Here is a 16,608-nt window from a genome sequence, read left to right on the forward strand (position 1 = left end):
GGGCCGGGCCAAGTTCTGAGGCCCACGGGTAAGGGAAAGGGGAAGGAGATTTTGGAGTATGGGTTTAAGTGGAGACAAAAACCTGGGCTGAAGATAGGGCCTCAGCCCAAGGCCCAGCCTATTGGCATTTCCGAAAAGGGCTCAGGCTCACAACAACCTAGCCCCAGCCCGTGGCCCGTTGGTCTGAATCAAGGCAAAAGCCTGGGCCAGGCCACGACTCATAAGCCTGAGTCAGCCCAGGGTCAACCCGAAAAGATACCGGGCACCCAAGTCACGGCCCATGTGCCGGTCTTCAGCCCAGAGATCACAGCTCAGGAGAGAACCGAGCCTTGTGCTCCTTCGTCGGAGCAGGCGCGACGGTCGCCGGTGCAGGGCAACTCGTCGAAGGTGAGCCAGAATCTGCCGATGCTGACGGTGGAGCTCTCCGACAACGGTACGCCTGAGTGGAGTGGCCGGAAAACCGTGACAGAATCCTCAAATCACCTTCCGAGGCAGATGGCCTCTTTTCTTTCGCCGGAAATGGAACAGAACTCGCCGATGGGAGGCTTGGTGACCCTTCCGACGGTGGATGTGCAGGATAACGACGCCTTCTTGTGTTTGGAGGCTGGTGGGATGCCGGCAACAGAAAATGGTCTCTCGGTGGGCTCTGTCAGTGAGGAGTTGGGGTGTTCTGATGATGAAATGCTCTTAAGGCATTCTCAAGGCTGTTTAAATATCATAGGGGTGGAAGAAGCTTCGTTGGTTGAAGACACTTTCCATAGGCAGGGAGTTCAAGACATGGATGCAGTTCTGAACAGTATGGTTCCTTTACAGATAGCTGTGGTAGCAGGGGCAACACAAGATGAAGAGAGTGAGCCAATACCCCTAAACTCCTTGAGTCCAGAACAACCTAGGATTTCAGATTGGGTTTTTAATACGGTAAAGGAAATTCAGCATTTGGTGGGATTGAGGTGTGAAGGGTACGAAGAACAATTCATGGCTCTTCTTACAGTTATTGAATCAGGCCATCATCAACATAGAAAAGCAGAGTCAAAAAAACAGAGAGAGTTGAAGAGGTTAAATTGGTCCATGAATTCGGAAGGAAGTGCTAGTAAGGAAAGGACCAAAGGGAAGGGGGTGACATATTCCAAGTGAAACCAAAAATTGTATCTTGGAACGTCCGCGGTTTAAACGAGGTTAGTAAGCGTCTACAAATAAGACACTTACTACGTGAGTGGAAGGCGGATATAGTGTGTTTACAGGAGACAAAGCTGAAACTAATTAGTAGAAATATGGTGCGAAGTATATGGAGCTGCACATATGTAGATTGGGTATACTTGGCAGCTAAAGGGGCATCGGGTGGCATTTTAGTGATGTGGGATAGAAGAGTGGTGGAGAAAATAGAAGAGTTTGTGGGAGTTTACTCGGTGGCTTGCTCTTTTAGAAGCGTGGAAGACGACTTTAAGTGGGCTTTTGCAGGTGTATATGGTCCTAACCTAGACCATGAGAGAAGATTGTTGTGGGAAGAATTGGCTGGAGTACATAGTTGGTGGGACCTTCCTTGGTGTATAGGTGGAGATTTCAATGTAACTAGATTCCCAACAGAGTGTTTTGGGAATCGAAGAATGAGGCCAGCTATGACTGATTTTTCGGAGTGTATTTTTGATTTGAATCTAGTGGATTTAACACTAGTGGGGGGAGCTTGTACCTGGTCCAATAATCATACATGGTCTAGACTAGACAGATTTCTTATCTCACCAGAGTGGGAATGCCACTTTCCAGATGTGTGGCAAAAGAGATTGTCGCGTTTGAGTTCGGATCATTGGCCTATTTTGTTGGATTGTGGAGGGGTTCATAGGAGGCGTAGGTCCTTCAAATTCGAAAATATGTGGTTGAAGGCAGAGGGTTTTGAGGAAAAGGTCAGACAATGGTGGTCTTCTTATCAGATACAAGGAACCCCTAGTTTCATTTTTGCAGGTAAATTGAAAGCTTTAAAAGAAGACCTAAAGCAGTGGAACAAACAGTCTTTTGGAGATATAGGGGAGCGTAAAAAAAGCAAGGAGTTGGAGATCCAAGATTTGGAAAGAATACAAGAAAATCGGCCCTTAACACAAGAAGAAATAGCTGTAAAAAAGGGGTTGGAAGCAGATCTGGAAAGAATAGTAGTTCTTGAAGAGACATCATGGCGTCAGAAGTCAAGAGCGTTATGGTTGAAGAAAGGAGACCGAAGTACCAAGTTTTTTCACCGAATAGCTAACTCACATAGAAGATACAACAACATTGAAATGCTGAAAATTGATGGAGTGGAGTGCCGGGATGAGTCAGTGATAAATCACCATGTAGTAGACTTCTTTGAGCATTTACTTTCTGAACAGGTGGGTTGGCGACCTAAATTAGAAGGGCTTGCTTTTGATTCCATCGAACATAATGAGGTAGACCGATTGGAGAGGCCTTTTGAGGAGTTGGAGGTTTTTGAAGTTGTAAGGAAAATGGTAAAAGATAAGGCGCCGGGCCCTGACGGTTTCTCGATGGGTTTTTTCCAATCTTGCTGGGCTGTATTAAAAGATGACCTCATGAAGGTTTTCCACGAGTTTTACTCTGCCGGAAAGTTTGAAAAAAGCCTTAATGCTACTTTTCTTGCACTTATTCCAAAGAAGGTAGGGGCAGAAGAGATTAAGGAGTTCCGACCTATTAGCCTAGTAAGTGGGGTCTACAAGATTGTCTCTAAGGTACTAGCGAATCGTCTGAGTGAGGTAGTGGGAAAGCTTATTTCGAAACCTCAGAATGCTTTTGTTAAGGATAGACAAATCTTAGATGCAGTTCTTATTGCGAATGAATGCCTAGACAGTCGGTTGAAAACAGGCGAGGCAGGGATTATATGCAAGCTGGATTTGGAGAAGGCATATGATCATGTCAATTGGGAATTCCTTCTGGATCTTTTGGGGAAATGCGGGTTTGGAGAGAGATGGTGTTCTTGGATTAGGTGGTGCATATCAACGGCGAAATTCTCCGTCTTGATAAACGGAAGCCCAACTGGGTTCTTTCGTAGTACACGAGGCTTGAGACAAAGAGATCCGTTATCCCCTTTACTCTTTGTTATTGTGATGGAGGCACTGAGCAGGATGTCATCAGCCTTGGTTACGAGTGGTTTTCTAACTGGTTTTAAGATCGGCTCCCCGAATAGGGGACTTGTTAATGTCTCTCACTTGTTGTTCGCAGATGATACTATTTTCTTTTGTGAAGCAGATCCTAACCAGCTCCGAATTTTGAAGGCCCTTCTCCTGTGCTTTGAAGTAACTTCCGGATTGAAAGTCAATTTGGAAAAATCTGAGATGGTGCCTATTGGAAGTGTTCCACATTTTAGACAGTTGGCTAGCATATTGGGATGCACGACTGCATCTTTACCCATGACTTATCTGGGACTTCCACTAGGGGCGGCGTCGAGAGCGGTGTCATTATGGGAGTCAGTAATTGAGAAAGTGGAACGTCGGCTTGCCGGATGGAAGAGATTATACTTGTCTAAAGGTGGACGGATTACTCTAATCAAGAGTACTTTGTCTAATCTACCCACATATTTTTTGTCTCTGTTTCCTATTCCAGCAAGTGTTGCTCTTCGGCTGGAGAAACTTCAAAGGGATTTCTTGTGGGGGGGACTGGGAGCGGAACAAAAATTTCACCTTGTTAAGTGGGAAAAGGTATGTAGCCCCATCTCGAATGGGGGTTTGGGCATTAGAGATATGAGAACCTTCAATCGGGCATTACTAGGTAAATGGCTGTGGAGATACCATAAGGATCCTGATACCTTGTGGAGGACGGTAATAGAGAGCAAATATGGGGACCTATGGGGGGGTTGGTGTACAAAAGAAGTGAGAGGAGCATATGGAGTGGGCTTGTGGATACATATAAGAAAAGGGTGGGAGGTCTTCAATCGATATACTCGAATCCGGTTAGGAGGAGGAACCCGTATTAAGTTTTGGTACGACACTTGGTGTGATCATGTGGCTCTAAAGGAATCATTTCCTTCTTTATTCAGAATTGCAAGAGATATTGATGCTTCAGTGGCTGATGTACTGGAAAGATCAGGGGAGCAAATTCAATGGAACATCCACTTCAGTAGGGCGGCACAAGATTGGGAGATGAGCAGTATTGAAGCATTTTACAGCCTTTTGTATTCTATTAAACCGGGTAATTCACAGGACAGTCTTTGGTGGATACCTACAGCTAAAGGTACTTTTTCGGTACGCTCATTCTATAAGTCTCTTTCTCAAGAGACACCTGGTCAGTTTCCATGGCGAAAGATATGGAGACATAAGGCGCCACCCAAAGCAGCTTTCTTTGTGTGGACTGCAGCATTGGGTAAAATTCTCACAACTGATAACTTGAGGAAGCGTAGGGTGATCATCGCAGATTGGTGCTGCATGTGTAAGAAGGGAGGTGAATCGGTGAACCATCTCTTAATACACTGTGAGGTAGCAAGAAGGTTATGGAATGAGGTCTTTGGCAGATTGGACTTAGTTTGGGTGATGCCGGAGACGGTGGTCGGGGTTCTGGCCAGTTGGAATAATTTGAGAGGAAATCAACAAATAAAAGAGGTGTGGAAGATGATCCCTATATGCATCATGTGGTGTTTATGGCGAGAGCGCAATGACAGGACTTTCGAGGACAAAGAGAGATCGATGGAGGATTTGATAGTCTTTTTCTTTAGAACTCTTTGTACATGGACCATAGCGGTTGATTTCAATGGTTTGGGATTACATGAATTCCTTATAGCCATGGATCAAACATAGAACTGGTCACTAATCTTTGTATAAGGCTTTTGCCTCCTTTTTGATAATATAATTACCTTTACTTATCAAAAAAAAAAACTATACACATATAAAACAACGCTGTTTCACCTAAGTGAGTCAAACGGCGTTGTTTTCAACCATTAGTTTAAAAAAAAAATGAAACAGTGCTGTTCGTTTCTACCTAGGGCTTACACCCCCCTTCCTTCTTCTTCTCTCCTTCGACTTCCTCAATTCCTCTCAAACTCCATCACCCCCCGCCCCCCCTCTCTCTCTCTCTCTCACTCTCATTGCGGCGTCATCTACTCATCACACCTTCCTCTCTCATTGCGACGTGGATGCAGCAGTGGCACAATCGTTGATGACGATGTTCACTTCTCTCCATTCTCTATCTCATCGCACCACCAAAGACACTGTCGAACCGATCAGATTTATGCCAAGACCAACGTTGATAGATTTTCTCCCCTTACATCTGCCAGTTTCGGTCAAGATTTACACATTTTCAAGATATCGGTGCGGTTTCGGTTTTGAACTAAAACCACACCAATACCTTTGGTTTTCACCCCTAACCAAAACTGACACATTGCAACCTCAAGACTAGCCTATTGAAACAAAATCACCATTTTGCTAAAAATTAAAAAAAAGATCCAACAAATAATAACGGACATCCAAGTTGGGTGGAAAGGTTTTACCTGCCTTCCTCTACCTTTTCCATCCTTAGCACCCTCAATAATTCCAGGGAGATCCAACAACTACCAATCAAAATTAAAATATGAGAGAGAGAGAGAGAGAGAGAGAGAGAGAGAAGTTATCTCAACAAGCAAGCATCCAAAATGCAAGCATGAAGGGGAAAAACCTAGTTAGAGTTTACTCATCAAGGGATTTCATTTATACAATTGCACAACTCATATGCTATCTGTGACAAATCTGAGTAGACACTATAACCATGGAAATTTAAAGCTAGCGACATTAAAACGGAATAAGGTATCATACTTGAAAAATTAGGTGTAAAGTTGGGGAAAATGAGTTTGAAGTTTTTTTTAAATCCCTGTCCATTAACGTTCCAAAATAGACTATCTTGGGAAAAACTAAAAAAATAGAACAGATGATCAACAGCATGGAATGCAGGGAAAAATAGTATAATCATCTAAACCTTACAAAATCATCCCATGAGAATATGAGAGGTGTAAATTTGAATCTTACTTTTGAGTGAAGTCTGATTCATTAGTTGTAGTTGAGAATTTACAACTATTCAAAGGGGAAAAAAGCAGGGGGGGATCAAAACCCAGTCTCCCCTTGGTAATATCAGATAGCTGATTTTCAAAACAGATCAAATCTTCCGGAAAATAATACACACATGAAACAAGCTGTTTTGGATGATATTACCTGAATTTTAGCTCCTCGATACGTGATCACACCTGGGATGCAAGTTAAGGTAGTAAATTCATAGGAAGCAACCTGCAAACCACACGGGTAAAAAACAATATGGCCTTCAAAAGAACCATGGAAATAACCTACAAGATGATTTTGTGATAAAAAGGTTTCACCATTATCCCCTTTCCTTCATTCCAACAGAAGCAAAAGGAAACAATGACAAGAATAAACATGTTCAACATTAGAAAGGCATGTGTACATAATAAACAAGCCTAGATATCCACACAGACAGACACTCTAGAGCCTATGAGCTGCTCGCTTGCATGAGATATTGTACACAGTGATACTACTACTTGCACATTTTCAAACGAGGATATTTCACCTGTTGCTTGAGGTGCTTATTAAACTTCCAATTTCCAATATCTCTTTATCCATTCAAATCGTCTAATCTTGAAAATGTCAACCCCTAACCTTAATATACTTTCTGGATTTTTTCTTTTAACTCAAAGCAGGAATATAATCCATAGTGTTATGCAATAGATAGAAGCAAGGTTTTGAATTCCATTTCGTTCCAGCCGGAATGACCAGAATTTGCTGTTCCGGTGTAATGTCCAGTACAATCTATCAACCCATTCCGTTTTGCTTCAAATTCCAGTCACGTTTCGGCCATTCCGGTCAAATTCCAGCCATTTCAGCCGGAATTGAACGTTTTGGTACCCATTCCATTTCGGACAGTTTTTATAATTTAATAGCATTTTTGTAAAGTTTAAATCCAAACCGTATTTAATTAATTCTAAAATATAAATATATTTATATAATTTTAATTTTTTTTATAACTTTATGTCCCATCATTCTCTACTTTTTTTAAATATCATTATTTTTAATAATTTATCTATTCTTTTATTTTGTTTCTTTATTTTTGTCTTAACTCAAGTTTGTGATTTTTTTCAACATATATTCATTTTATAAATATTCAATTCTTCTATATATATACACATATACATGATACACACTTACATATATATGTATTTATTTTATTAATTGTTAGTTCATATATACATATAAATATTTATATATAATATATAATTAATGCCAAAACGGTACACCGAAATATTTCATTTCAGTGCCTTAACTGAAATGGTAACCGAAACAGTATTCAAAACTTTAGATAAAAGCATAAAGTTACATCTAAAATACACTGCACCTACAATCTATGATACCCCCCATACTAACGAATGAGTGTACATGGTGTATCGCATCCCACATTGCCAAAGAGGAAGAACTTCTTGCTCTTTGTAATGGTTACCATGGGACTCCACTTGTATCATTGACTAGGCCTTTTAGAATATGGACCCAATGTGGCTAAGAGCTCCCATGAGACGTTACAAATGGTATCAAAGACTATCCCAACTATAAATGTGAAACTTGAGCCGTGCCACTGATAAATAACTATCTCGACGAGAATGTCAGGAATTTATGGGGGTGAGATTGTAATACCCCATACTGACTAATGAGTATATGTGGTATATGAGATCCCACATTGCTTGGAAGGGAGAAGTTTTTGCTCTTCATAATACTTCCAATGGAACTCTTGACTAATCCTTTTAGAGTATAGGCGCAAATGTGGTTAGGGCCTTCAATGGGGTGTTACACAATCTTTTCATTAATTCGATAAGTAATTCACAGAATATCATGGGGATTGGCTTCTTGATAAAGTTAACAAAATTCAGCATATCGTGGAGATTTCACATGGAGGATGTGAAGACCAATTTAAAACACTACTCACTACGATTGAGGCAAGCCACGCGTTTGAAACAAAATCAAGTTTCAAGAAAAGCATGGAATTAAAACGCCTTTCTTGGGCAATCAACTGCGACGCTAAGGGTGGCAGCTCAAGTCGAGAGAAGACTAAAGGGAGGGCATTGTGAAGAGGTTCCCGTTGAGGAAGTTTCGGGTAGCATAGTAGTTTTATGGGAAACAAAGGGTTGGGGTTGGAGATGTGTGTTCCATTCCAATTCAGGCTTGGTGTATTTTGGGTAGTTTTTCACGGGCTCTCTAGTAATGGGCTAGGTGTTTTCTTGTATACACCCGTTGTACTTGGTTACTCCTATTGTTAATATATAATATTTTTACTTATAAAAAGAGAGTAATTCACAAAACAACTGCAGGAACTACACTCAAAACATCTAAGAAATCCAACTGTGTATTAAAATATTTTTCATCAATTGTATAATCGTAATAATGATAACATTGCCACCAAATTTTTTTTTATTAGTAATGATGACGCTATTGCTACCAACTATCACAATAAACTAAATTTTTTTTATACGTAAGAAATTTATTAAAAACCACATAATTAGGCATAGCCCAAGTACACGGGAAACATATAATAGAAAACACCTAATTACAAACTAAACCTGAAAAACAGCACCAGTCATTGGAAACCACAATAAACTAAATTTGAGAGCGGCCTAAATTTTCCAAAGCAATTTTTCCCACCATGTGCCCATTATCTGAATCCTTACACAAAGTTATCTGAAGAATTGGTGAGCAGCCAACAACTTCTATCTCATTCCTCAAGTAAGATGATAAATATTCACAAGCCATTAGAATGCAAACCTCAACAAAGTATAACACTAAGTAATCTGTTCCATACAAACAAGAAAGCCAATTGGTGATATTAGCCTTAACAAAGCTCAATGATGAAAGCATAAAATCTGAGTTGATAAACAACACACATACCTCTGAAAATGTCCCTGTTAACTTGTTTAACAGTGTAGATTTCCCAACGGAAGGGAATCCCACTAGACCAACTCTTGCATCTCCACTTTTAGTAACATCAAATCCTTCACCAGCACCGCCACCTCCTTTCGAGGAAGGTTCCAAGAGTTCCCTCCGTAGCTTTGCAAGTTTAGCCTGCAACAGATGATCATTGACATATAGATCAATTCTACCAAACAATAGTGGATGAAAAAATAAATTGAGAAACTTAGGCCCCATTTAGTTACACTGATGAGATGAAATGAGATGAGATGTTTTTTTAAAAGTTAAATAAAATATTATTATAATATAATTTTTTAATGTTAGTTTTGTTTTGGGATTTGAAAAAGTTGAATTTTTTATTATATTTTGTGTGAAAATTTGTAAAAGTTGTAATGATGTGATGAGATAAAATGAGATGAGATATTTTGGATAACCAAACGGGGCCTTAACGATAAGATATTAAAGCACCATGGAATCAGCATATAAACCCACATCTATAACTTATAATCGACAAGTAAACACCATATTTCCAGCTAAACAAATACCATCTTAGAGCAAGGAAATTAAAATATCCAGAAAATATCATGAATTTCAACACAATATAACTTTGATTGTTTTACATAATTACATCATAAACAAATGTGTGAGAGTAGTCGCTCTTACAAGTACCCAGGGACCCATGTGATTTTATACAAAAATACTCATATAATGCAGTAAATGGCAAAGGCAAACAATACAAGGGACCTTACACTTTTATCAGTGCCCTTCTGGACAGTTATATCCCATAAATTTTTTTTTTTTCCCTTATAAGTAAGAAAGTTTATTGATCCTCATAATTAGGCAAAGCCCAATTACACATGCAATATACAAGAGAATTACAACCTATGAGCTAGAAACAGAAGCATAAAAAATCATTAAAGTTAACCCCGTCCAATAAAATGGCCACATGATGCATTAAATGAATATAAATGATAGGATATTTTTTTATAAGTAAACGATATTATTGATAAAGATAGGCATAACCCAAGTACTCAAGATGGTATACAAGAATAAGACCTATCTAGGCCGCAGTAGGGGAAAGAAGAAAATCATGAAAATTTAGGCCATTAAAGTCTACAACTATGGCCCATAGAAATAAAGTATGGAAAAATAAAGATCTAAGTTCCTCTAGTGTCTGCTCCTTATCTTCGAATGTCTGATCGTTACACTCTTGCCATATGCACCACATAGTGAAGATAGGGACCATCTTACACACTGCTTTGATTTGTGGAACACCTCTCGGAAGTGTCCAGCTGGCCAATAACTCAACCATTGTGGCAGGCATTAACCAAGTTAACTCTACTCAGCTGAACACTTCAATACACAAGGCTGTAGCTGTCTTGCAATGTAACAAGAGATGATCCACTGTCTCGCCGGATTTCTTACACATACAACACCAATCTAGAATAATGACCCAGTGCTTCCTCAAATTATCGGTTGTCAAAATCTTGCCCCAGGCAGCTGTCCAAGTGAAGAAGACCGCTTTGGAGGCACCTTATTTCTCCAAATTCTTCTCCATGGGAAATGAATATTCGGTAATTGTGTGAGGGACTTATAGAAGGATCGAACCAAGAATGCACCCTTACCTGCAGATGTCCACCATAGCGTATCGCTCGTTGTCCATTTGGCTTCACGGAATACAATAGGCTGAAGAAAGCCTCAAAATTGTCTACTTCCCAATCTTAAGCCGATGTACTAAAAGTGATGTTGCACTGGACTTGGTCCCCCGATCAAACCATGAGGTTCACCACTAAAGCTTCTTGATCACACCACCTAGAAAACGGATGGAAAATAATCCTTTAGAGCCTCATCTCCGCACCATATGTCCCTCCAAAATTTCTTCTGAGAACCCGCACCCACCACTAATTTAGTATGGCGAGCAAACACCCCCACCCTCGTCTAATGTGCTTCCAAACCTTCACTCCATAGGCCCTATTCACCTCTCTAGTACACCAACCACCCCAAAAGTTTCCATATTTGCAATCAACCACCAATTTCCATAAGGCTTCTGGTTCCATCTTATATCTCCATAGCCATTTCCCAAGTAGGGCCTAATTGAAAGTTCTCATTTTTTTATACCCAACCCACTTGAAGAGATTGGCTTGCACGCCTTGTCCCAACTAACTAGATGGAATTTGAATTCATCTCCCACCCCACTCCATAAGAAATCACGGTGGAGTTTTTCAATCCGTTTCATGCCACTAGCTGGAAGTGGAAAAAAAGACTCAAAATATGTTGGTAAGTTAGAAAGAGTACTCTTAATTAGAGTCATCCGGCCACCTTTTGACAAGTACAATTTCTTCCACCTTGTCAATCTTCATTATATATTCTTGATAACTGCATCCCAAATTGATAAAGCCCATGAGGCAATCCCCAATGGCAATCCCAAATATTTCATGGGAAGAGAGGCTTCCTTCCACCCAAGTGTGCTAGCCAATTGTTGAGTGTTGCTAACATTCCCAACTGGCACTAACTCTGATTTATCGAAGTTCACTTTCAAGCTTGATGCTGCTTCGAAGTATAGTTAAGAGTGCCTTCAATGCCTTTAGCTGGTTCTGATCTGTCTCACAGAATATTAGTGTGTCATCTACAAATGATAAATGAGATATAGTCATAAGGCCCCAATTGTGGTTACCAAGCAAAAATCCAGCCACAAAACTATTCATAACCATGGCCGATAGCATCCTACTAAGGGCCTCCATGATGATAACAAAGAGAAGCAGGGACAATGGATCTCCTTATCTTAGGCTATGAGAATTGCTGAAGAAACCAACTGGACTGCCATTAATCAAAACCGAGAACCTTGCAGTTGAGATGCACCATATGATCCACATACAATCTCTCCCCAAACTACATCTCCCCAGCAAATATAAAAGGAACTCCCAGTTTACATGATCATATGCCTTCTCCACATCTAACTTACATATAATCCCTACAATACCAGACTTTAATCTGCTATCCAGGCATTCATTGGCTATAAGCACTGAATCCAGGATTTTACAAATGCATTTTGTGGCTTCATAATTATCTTACCCAAGGCCTCCCCTCATCTGTTTGCGAGCACCTTGGAAATAATTTTGTACACCCCATTAACGAGGCTAAAGGGCCTATAATCCTTCACCTCCGATACTCCAAACTTCTTCAAGATCAACGCAATAAAAGTAGCATTTAGGCTTTTCTCGAACTTCGCAGCCGAGAACAATTCCTGAAACACATTCATTATTTCCTCTTTCACTACCTTCCAGCATGTTTGGAAAAAACCTATTGAAAAGCCATTTGGAGTTGGTGCTTTGTCTTTAACCATTCTTCTTACTACATCGTAGATCTTTGCTTCCTCAAAAAGTCTCTCCAACCAAGACGCTGCATGTGGCTCAATAGAGTCAAAATCGAGTCCATCAAGCTTTGGCCTCCACCCCTCTCGTTCTATAAGCAGCTATTCAAAGAAATCCACATGGTCATGAATACCAGGAGCCTCCAGGACATTTTTCATTTTCACAATCTCTTTCAACTGCTTTTTTTCCCTAACCAAAAAAGACTAACGCGGTTTTTTGTTTCAACTGAAAATATTCTCTTGGCTTGTTTGGAAAGGGCAAAAAAGAGGGGTCAACGGAAAATTACTAGTGAGTCAATAGGAAAATCATGTGTTTGAGGTGGAAAATGACTTATCCCTCTCCAATGTTGTAAGTCATTTTCCTAAAAGATAGAAGTCATTCTCCACTCAAATAAAACACATGGCCCAATCATAGGTCCACATGTCGATTTTAATTTTTTGTTATAAACATATTCCTTTTTAAAAAAACATATATTCCATTAAATTATTTTCAGAAAAATTAAATTGAGACATGGCGGTCTGTGATTGAGTACATGTTTTACGTTCGCGGTAATAGAAAAAAAATTAACGGATGATGCGATTTCTAATAAAATCATACCACAAGGGGTTGTTACAGCGAATTGTTTACTGAGTAAATGTTCCAAGTGCAAATAATCTTAAAAACTATTAGATTTTATGTTATCTAAAATATATTAATATGTATGAATCAAATTATAATATTTTCTTATAGGTACGAATCAAATTATAACATATGAAGTCTTATAATTTTTTTTTTTTTTTGATCGGTAAATTATTTATGAAGTCAAATAATTACAATCATGATTTTCAATGCAACCAAACATCAGAAATTCTTTTATGCATCATTTTCAAGGTGCCAACCAAACTTCAGAAAATCAACAATTCTTCTAGAAAACATTTTCACTTGAGTACATTTTCTCATTTTCCTTAGTTTATGTCGAAACAAACACAGTCTAATATAGGTTAACAAGCAGCCCAATCATACCATCTTAAACCGACATTCAAAACATGATGACCAAACAGGACTAGAGACTGCCTCTGACTGAGATATTCAAACTAGTCGGATCTGGTTTACATACAAAAATGTTAGGATTAGTGAGTTGGTCATTTCTGCTGAAATGGTTTCCAAGTACCAACACCTCCATCGAGCCTGGATAGGTGACTTTAATGAGCATATATTTTCCTAAGACGCTAATGATAGCTTCATCAAGTGCAAAATTTCTAAATGCTCCTAAACAGGCCACTCTACAAAGTTTTCCACATAAAGAAAAGAACATATATATATATATATATTAAGGGCTTGTTTGGGAACACAACCATTCTCAGATATTCTCAAATTATTTCACTACTATTCACAAACTATTCGCTACTTTTTCACTACTATTTCACTTTTATTCACAAACTATTTCACTTCTATTATAGATATTCTGATATATTCTTTTTTTATATATAAGTAAGTATCCAAACAGGCTCTAAGGTACAAGAAATAAGTGATAAATGAATATAAATATTCTTAACATCCTCCCATTGAAAATGTAGAGGGGCATTAATATCTACCTTAAGCAAACCCAGGTGATGTGCAGTAGCCTTGTTCTTTTGAGTCCTTGCCATCTGCAAAAAACAAGAAAGCCATATTCACATTTTAATTAATTAAACAAGTTTCACATCTATCTCCTGACCAGTATACAAGATCATCTACCTGTTTGACATGTGGTCCAGAATCTTATTAAGATGAAAAATATGATTACAAACTTGTTTAGCAGCAAAACAACCAGTTACTGCTTTGTTGATTCATTGCAAGTAGGGCTGTAAATGAACCAGTCTGTTCAATAGCTCGCTCGGTACTCGCTCGGTTAAACTCGAATCGAACTCGACTCGTGAAAAAAAAAGCCTCGTTCGTTAAAGCAGATACTCGCTCGATTTGTAAATGACACATACTCGACAGAACTCAACTTGACTCGACTAAGGCTCGTTTACGATCGAGTCGACTCGTTAGCTCAACTCGATTAAAACTCATTCATATATTGATAAATATATACACACACCTATGCATGTATATATGTATTAGCTAATAATATAAGCATACCACTTTTATAATTAAATATATAATATGTATTCTAATTACTTATGTCTATATAGTAAATATACTTCATAGGTATATTTTATAATTTGTATAATAATTAACTGATAAAATTTAATAATTTCATATACTAATATGTGGGAACCATATATGAAATAGATATATTCTATTATATTAAGTGTATGTATTAATAATATATGGGCATATAATATATTGTTATTTTGAATAAATATCAACTAGTTAGATATTAATTATTTATAAATTTTTTAAAATTTTATAATTTAATAGAGATTCTACTTGTTAGTTGTATAAATTTAATATTAGTTCTTATTTATTTATTTATTTATTTATTTTATTAATTATTAAATTTTATTCAAAAAAAAAATCGAGCTCGAACTCGAGGTCGGCTCGACTCGAACTCGTTTGTGGGACGAGCTCGAGCTCAAACTCAAGTTAAGATTTTAGCTTATCGAGTCGAGTTCGAACCAGAAATTAAAAAAAAAAATCTCGAGCTCGGGCTCAAGCTCGAGCTAGAGTATTTTGAGTCGAGCCGAGCTCGCCAAGCCAAAACTCGGCTCGGTTCGGCTCGATTACAGCCCTAATTGCAAGGAATTTTACAATGTAATTTAATTCACTTTGCTTCTTTTGGTGTATTTGGTGAATGAGACATTATCAAAGTTTGGAGGAGGTTGAGCTTTCTTAAAGAAGCTAAAGTCGATGATCTTTAATTCACTTTTAGATTAAACAAGAGCTTCCTAACATCTTTATTTCTCTTTTTTTATTCTCATCATGGGTTTTTTCTTTTCTTTTCTTTTTTCCTTTTTTTATAGGTAATCAAGAAGTTTTATTCGTCATTTTGTTTATAAGTAAGGTGTTAATCATGTTTTATTTCTTTCAAGTCTTATTCATCATGTTTTAAGTTTAAGGTGTTAATTTCTTTTAAAAAAAAGAGTTTAGTGTGTTCATTATTTTGCTTTATACTTCACATAACTACATACATACTCTTCTACAAGACAAATTCATATTTTATGACAACAAACTGGCGAGCCATAACTCTTCTTCTATATTTGCAGAAAAAGTACGTAAAGGAATCAGAAATGAGCTTCATACGTACACACACACACACTTTAATTCTCAAGATCGCTAGTTATATGGGTCATATCAAAACCACAATTCAACTCAGATTATGGAAATGACAATTGAAAGTTCGCATCACGGTGACACAAGTAACAGGATACGAAACTTAATTCCTATTCTTTGTCTTTTCCATTTTCTCATTAAGATGAAAGATAGAGGGAAAATTAGGACAGCATTTTGTACATTGTCGTTATTTGGGACTTCAGAGGACGAAAACCAGAAAAGCTTAAAAAGGAAAAAAAAAAAAAAAAAAAAATCAGGCTACCTAATTGCATGATTCTTTAATATACGAAAACCGAAACTGAAGGACACAAAAACGCTGGAAATTATGCTTTTGCTTCCCCTCACAGTCCTCTGGTTCTTTAGCAACCAAATAGATTCTAAACACGGAGTTAAATTTTTAACTCAACACTTGTACGCTTACTTGAAATCGGAACAGGTAGAACATGTTACATTTTTTTAAAACCCTAGAACCAATCTTGTAACTTTTCTCGCTTACTGAGAGCTCAGAAGAAAACAATTACCTCATCTTCGATGTCCTTGATTTTCTGCATAACCGTCGACATTTCTGAAGCAGAGAATCTTATATAGAGAGAGAAAGATAGAGAGAATCTATATGAGTGTGTCCCGGATCAAGATGTACGACGGCTGCGATAGAGCTGCGACGGTCGTGAAATGGTTCCCTATGCTGGAGGAGAAGGAGAAGGAGAAGGAGAAGAAGAAGAAGAAGAAGGTACTAGAATAATGAATTCGGGCTTCTTTTGCGTAATGAGATTGGATCCTTGTGTACTACGTGTCAGGCCCAGACCCAATAAATCTTGGGCCGCAAGGTCCAAACCTCTAGCCTGTCAGCTTATGCATCTAGGACGAGGTTGTGCTCAAATGTTCCAACTGTGTCATTTGGTTAATGAGATTTTGAGTAATACTTTATTCTATAATCTCATCTTATTTTTATTTTATTTTATAAAATATAGTATATTTATTATTATTAAATAATAAAATATTATTTAATAATAATAAATATGTCATATTTTATATAATAAAATGAAAATTAGATGTTAATATGATATATAGAATTTAAAAAAAAAAAAAAAAAAAACACT

The 16,608-nt window shown here is 38.1% G+C and overlaps 1 protein-coding gene across 2 annotated transcripts in view; it reads right to left on the minus strand.

The window, feature by feature from the left end:
• The window catches only part of LOC122307191 (developmentally-regulated G-protein 3), a 54,344-nt gene extending 38,103 nt beyond the window's left edge, over positions 1-16,241 (minus strand). Inside the window, exons 1-5 of one of the 2 annotated variants that reach the window (XM_043119881.1) lie at positions 16,030-16,241; positions 13,846-13,899; positions 8,880-9,053; positions 6,150-6,221; positions 5,456-5,515 (exon numbers count right to left, since the gene is read on the minus strand). In XM_043119881.1, coding sequence (XP_042975815.1) covers positions 5,456-5,515; positions 6,150-6,221; positions 8,880-9,053; positions 13,846-13,899; positions 16,030-16,071 — 402 coding nt within the window. In that variant the 5' untranslated portion in view covers positions 16,072-16,241. The remainder of the gene's footprint in view (positions 1-5,455; positions 5,516-6,149; positions 6,222-8,879; positions 9,054-13,845; positions 13,900-16,029) is intronic. The other variant, XM_043119882.1, reaches the window with a different exon arrangement.
• Positions 16,242-16,608: the final 367 nt, after the last annotated feature.

This window comes from Carya illinoinensis, chromosome 4 (genome assembly GCF_018687715.1).
Source record: "Carya illinoinensis cultivar Pawnee chromosome 4, C.illinoinensisPawnee_v1, whole genome shotgun sequence".
Taxonomy (NCBI): domain Eukaryota; kingdom Viridiplantae; phylum Streptophyta; class Magnoliopsida; order Fagales; family Juglandaceae; genus Carya; species Carya illinoinensis.